This window comes from Gossypium hirsutum, chromosome A09 (genome assembly GCF_007990345.1).
Source record: "Gossypium hirsutum isolate 1008001.06 chromosome A09, Gossypium_hirsutum_v2.1, whole genome shotgun sequence".
Taxonomy (NCBI): Eukaryota; Viridiplantae; Streptophyta; class Magnoliopsida; order Malvales; family Malvaceae; genus Gossypium; species Gossypium hirsutum.
Genome location: NC_053432.1, coordinates 81,537,198 through 81,542,959, shown reverse-complemented (window position 1 = coordinate 81,542,959; position 5,762 = coordinate 81,537,198). Strand labels below are relative to the sequence as shown.

General features: G+C 30.9%; 1 protein-coding gene across 1 annotated transcript; it reads left to right on the top strand.

Annotated features, from left to right (window-relative positions):
- The first annotated feature begins 1,843 nt into the window (after nucleotides 1-1,843).
- On the top strand, nucleotides 1,844-3,379 carry LOC107960505 (flavonol 7-O-rhamnosyltransferase). Its single transcript, XM_016896845.2, has one exon. The coding sequence runs from the start codon at nucleotides 1,938-1,940 to the stop codon at nucleotides 3,309-3,311; it is 1,374 nt and encodes a 457-aa protein (XP_016752334.2). The 5' UTR covers nucleotides 1,844-1,937; the 3' UTR covers nucleotides 3,312-3,379.
- Nucleotides 3,380-5,762: the final 2,383 nt, after the last annotated feature.

Below are 5,762 nucleotides of genomic sequence, written 5' to 3'. Positions count from 1 at the left end.
TATCTTCAACTTAATTGTAATTTTTTTTTTGTGTTGACTCATAAACATGTGTGAAAATGATTGATTAAAGAATTAATTAGGTTTTGGTGCGTTATGATTAGCTTGCATCTTGATTTGTGCTTAGTACTAAACTTTACTGAGTGCAAGAATTACTCGAAACTTTCAGTTATAAAATAACCTTAAAGAAAATTCACATGAGGACTATAACTCTGTACACTTATGGAGAGGCAAGTCTGGTTTTAAAGTTTTTGTTTTAATTGAGTCATAATTGCATAATTTTAAAAGTTGAGTGAATTTGTCTTCTAGTTACACATTCAATTATAACGAATTATAGTAGTTGGAAGTGTAAGAATTGGAAATGGATATAGAAGTTTGTTATGTAGTTCGAAACTTCCTAGAGAGTAAACCACTATAAATCAACAGTGCAATATATGATTTAAGTTAACTCACTCGTCAAGTTACAATCTCACTCTTTTACATCAATTTAAAATCATTGAAAACTTAACTTCAAATTTAATATTAATCAATTTGTTTACAATGAATTTTGCACTAAAAATCACTTCCTAACGATGAACAAAATAAATGCTGTTTCCTCTTCTTTTTCAAAAGTTAAAAACACATATCTATAAATAGACATTGTAATATTTTGTAAAAGAGCATGAATAGTTAAAATTTCACCCTAATTAAATCACTTATTATGAAATATAATAAAATAGATTTTCTTTACTTTAATTTCTTTTTTAAATAAAGTAAATCAGACTCTTAAATTTTTTTTTCTTGGTCCAATCTCTTCTTAAATTATAATGTTAAAAATATTACTCAAAATTGTCTGAAAAGAATAATAAATAATTATGATACGAAAATTAAACATTAAAAAGAAATTGCACAACAATCAATTGCAGCAACATTGGGACATTAATAAATTCATTTCGCACTTTTTTATACTTACATTTTTTAAAAATCATTTAGAGTTGTTTTTTTTTTTGGTATGTAAGAACTTAAAGCAAAGCTAAAAGACAAGATTGGAAATTGGAATTTGAACCGAAGCTTGAGGTTGTTTGGTAGCTCGCTATTATATCCGCATTTCAAATTTTAAAATAATATTTAGTTTATTATTTTCAAGTATTATTCATTAAAAATTTAATTAGATGAATAATTGTTATCTGTAAAAATTAAAATTTTAAAATTTAAGATTTAGAATAATTCAATTAAAAATATGTATTAAATTTATAACTGTATATATAATACATTAGTAATAATTAAATTTAATAAACAAACAGATTTAATTACTATTTTTGAATCAGAACTAAAATAATAAAAATTGAAAAACATAAGAATTATAATTAACTAAATTGAAAATTATAAGATTAAAACTAAATTAAAATATGTATACTAAATCGTAAAAAAAATTTAACCTTCACAATTATCATAAAAATTTGACCCTCGCCAAAGCTTTTGATTTTGTATTCCTGTCGTAATCAAATATAATAAACAAGCTTTTTGCCACATGTTCACACAAATGGCAACTTAATGAACAACACAGGACGCATATCAAGGCAGCAAGTCACGTACCGCATCAATTGTAGGGAAATTCACCTTGCCTGACGAAAAAAAAAAATCCTTCCTCGTCTCGACCAAAAACAAGAAATCCTTGCTCATAGATGGAAGCTAGGTGTCAACAAAAGAGACAAAAGAATTATTTTTAATATATAGTTGTATAAATTTAATTTTAGAACTATATTAATGTAAATATATCTTTTAAGAAAATAAATAATTTTTAGTTAAAAACTTCTATGCAAAGTAAGGAAATAATTCTGGTTAAAATAATGAAAAGATTAGGTTAACGTTGGCTTTTTCTCACAATCAGTCTATTCAAATTCGTTATAAAAGAAACAAAAAAGCAGCAATCAAAACAAGCATATAACTCAGAGAAGGAGATGAGTGAGGTGAAATATTCCGGCACAGGTGCCGGCGGCGGACACATTTGTATCATCCCATTCCCAGCATGCGGTCATATTCTTCCTCTCATGGACTTAACGCACCAGCTTCTTCTTCGAGGTCTAACAGTGACAATCATGGTGACACCCAAAAACCTTAGCTATCTAAATCCTCTTCTTGCTTTACACTCTCCCAACGTTAAACCCCTCGTCTTCCCTTTCCCTTCTCACCCTTCCCTCCCTCATGGAGTCGAACAAATGCAAGATCTCCCCATTTCCTTTCTTCCCCACATTGTTAACGCCTTGGGAAAACTCTACCACCCTTTGGTTCAATGGTTTCGAGCCCAACAATCACCATCCGTCGCGATTCTATCTGATATAGTGCTCAGTTCTTGGACTGTTAACCTCGCCTCGCATCTCAATATCCCAAATATCTGCTTCGTTCCTTTCAATGTTGCTGCAGTTTACTTCTGGATTAGTACACCGAGCTTCCTGTTACCCTTTTATAGGGAAGCTTTTACGATGAGTATGCAAAGCCAGGGGCTTGTTTTCAACTCGTTTAAAGAGTTGGAAGGTACAAAATTGGGTTTAATCAAGGAGAAATTCGCTAAACATTATAGGGTTTGGGGTGTCGGCCCTTTGCCGCCGGTGAAAGTTGGTGACGAAGGGTTAAATGAGAGAGGTGGGGCAACTTCAATACCACCAGATCAAGTCATTTCATGGCTTGATTCTTGTAAGGTTGATAAATCAGTGGTTTACATCGGGTTTGGGACTCAGATTACATTGACGAAACATCAAATGAAAGCGGTGGCGTCGGCGTTGGAAGAGAGTGGAGTTAGTTTCATTTGGGCGGTGAAGGAACCAATGAAAAGAGCTGAAGATGGTGACGATGATCAAAGCTTGATCCCTCACGGGTTTGAAGATCGAGTTAAGGGACAAGGCTTAGTGATCAAAGGGTGGGTACCCCAATTGACGATTCTTAAGCACCGAGCAGTTGGGTCTTATTTTACTCATTGTGGGTGGAACTCGGCACTGGAAGCCATTGTTGCCGGAGTATTGTTGCTTGCTTGGCCGATGCAGGCCGACCATTTTCAGATAACGAGGCTGTTGGCAGATGAAGTTGGTGCGGCGATCAGAGTTTGCAAAGGGTTAAGAAGTGTACCCGATGCGACCATACTGGCTCGGATCTTTGTCGAGTCCACGAACGTGGGACAACCACAAAGAGTTCGAGCCATGGAGTTGCAGAAAACGGCATTGAATGCCATTAAAGAAGGTGGAAGTTCTTACCAGGCTCTTGATAAAGTGGCGGAAGAATTGACTAGCTTTGGTTGCAATAGAACTGAGATGATGAAGACAATAAGATCGTCTCTGTAAAAAAGATTGGCCATTGTTGTTGCCTTGGCTTAGCTCTGCATTTTTAATTGATAAAATAAGCTTTAATCTTTGGGTTGAGAATAATGTAAACTAGGAATTCAATCGATATAAGGCATAACGGCCCAAGAACATAACAAAATTTAGACAAAATAAAAGGAAAACTCACTCATTACAATTATAAATGGTTGGTATGAAATACTATGAAATGCTAAACATATACAAGGATGAGGCCTTTGGATATATTTTTTGTTATACGTGAGAGATGGTTGGAATTCATCGGTCAAATAGTCTCGCTCTGTAAAGTTAAGATGATATATTCTTGTAAGTTATTAAACATATGGTATATCTAATTAACCAATTAAAAAGTATCACATAGTGATAATTGATGAAGTGACATTTATTAAAGTTCTAAAAATATAAATTATATAAAAGTTAGAAAATATTACATGAAATATACAAATTAAAAAATATAATTAAAATATTAAATATTATAAATATTTATTGAATTTAAAAATTCATTTTTTATAATACATTAATTATATAAAATAAAAATTGTAGGACTTTATAGGAGGGCTGGATATGTATTTCAAAAAAGAAAAGGTCACGAGGTGAGGAACAGACCGACGGTCGAGGGAGGCATGTTATGGCCCGTCCATCAATGCATATTGAAGGGTGTTGTTGGCCTGTGAGCGGCAGAGAATCGTTGCTGTCTCTCGAGCCTAAATTGTCATCATGACCCACACAGGCCAACAAGATCCACCCTGAGTCCCCCTCTAACCAGATAAAAAAAAGAAGGTAAATAGCCTTTAGCAATAGTGATCTAGTGCCAGCCACTAAATGGCACTATTTATTTGTTATTATTTTAATAAATAATTTTCAAAATATATTACTTTGGTAATTTTTGTATTATTTAAATAAAAAACTCTGAACATCAAGTTTATTTTATCACAGAAAATCTGAGTTAAGCCAAGAATTCACCTTTTAATAGGTCTACTTTCATATTTGAATTAAGTGTATGTATATTTATCATGATTTTTTAATTTCATAAGTACAATAGATATTTTTAGAAAAAAAAATTAGCTACAAAGTAGAAAAACAGTATAATTTATGTAATAAATCTTAAATAATTCTTTAATTCGTTAAAAGTAATACCTTAAATATAAAAGACTATCTTAATTAAATATTTTTAATCAGATATATATAATAAGAATCAGATAACCGAACCATAAAATTATATGATAATTACAAATTTGGCGTTGAAAATATGATTAAGACTTAGAGACAAATTCTAACATAGTTGGATCCTGTTGTTCTTATCTGGTTTTAAAAATTTAGGAATATTTTTCGGTGTGGGAGCTAAGAAAATCAGAAGAAACAAGGGAAATGGGGATGAAGATGCTTTAATGTTTTCTTTTTGTTTTTAAAGAAATACGCTCTTATCTGATTAATATTTTATGAGGATTGAATTATTTTCGGGTTCATGCTCTCGGAAAGAGGTCTAATAATTTGGACTGGCTTAGATCACTAGACAATTTAAATCAATTCGTAAAAATTTTAATTAAAGCATATTAGTATATTCTTGTCTGAAACTCATTTGTCTAATCATTTAACAATTATAAAAATATAGTGAAATTCAATTTCTCCACTTCACCTAAGGAGTAGTGCACTTCATCTAAACACTTAAACACGTTATTATATTAAGTGAGCTCACATAATCTTCAAGAAATATATGTTGACGTGATAAACATGCAATTTTTTTAATCTCTTCAAATCGACATAAATATTATCTTCAACTAACATTCATCATCCTAACATTATACTCATAAATAAAAAATTCAATTATTAAGATCCGCGTATAATTAATCTCCCTTTATAAAAACCTCCACACAATGTATAGAATCTAAACTCTATTAAAGTAGAGCTTCAAATCCCTCAAATCATCATTTCTATAGATGGATTGCACCATCTACAATTTAAACTGTTTCATTCTAATCACACTTCACACCCCTTCCATAGCTTCAATGAATTTAAATTATTTGTGATTTTACATTTAAATTGAGTCTTTTCATTCGATTATTTTTCGTGCCCATTTTTTTTGTCTTTATCTTTTAAATAATGTAAAAACTAAAGATTCCAACTTAACTTTTTCAATGTATATATCATGTGCAAAGTAAAAACTTAGACGTGTGTGTGCATGAGATTAGGACAAATTGTTAATCGAGTTAGATAAATATATTAATTAAACAATAATAATTTATTCCATTAAACAGCTACGTCAAGAAATTAAGAGCCAATGGTTGTTTTCAAGACATTTCTTAAAGATAGTTGATATATTAAACATAATAATTGACAAATTCATTCAACATTTAAAAAAAATTTGAGAAAAAAACCTGGCCTGCTTTTATTAAGTAAATAGAAAACCCACATTTAAAGAAAATAAAACAAATAAAA

What these genes read in the sequence shown, in the direction of transcription:
- LOC107960505 (XM_016896845.2), top strand. Translation starts at nt 1,938, where the DNA reads ATGAGTGAGGTGAAATATTCCGGCACAGGTGCCGGCGGCGGACACATT.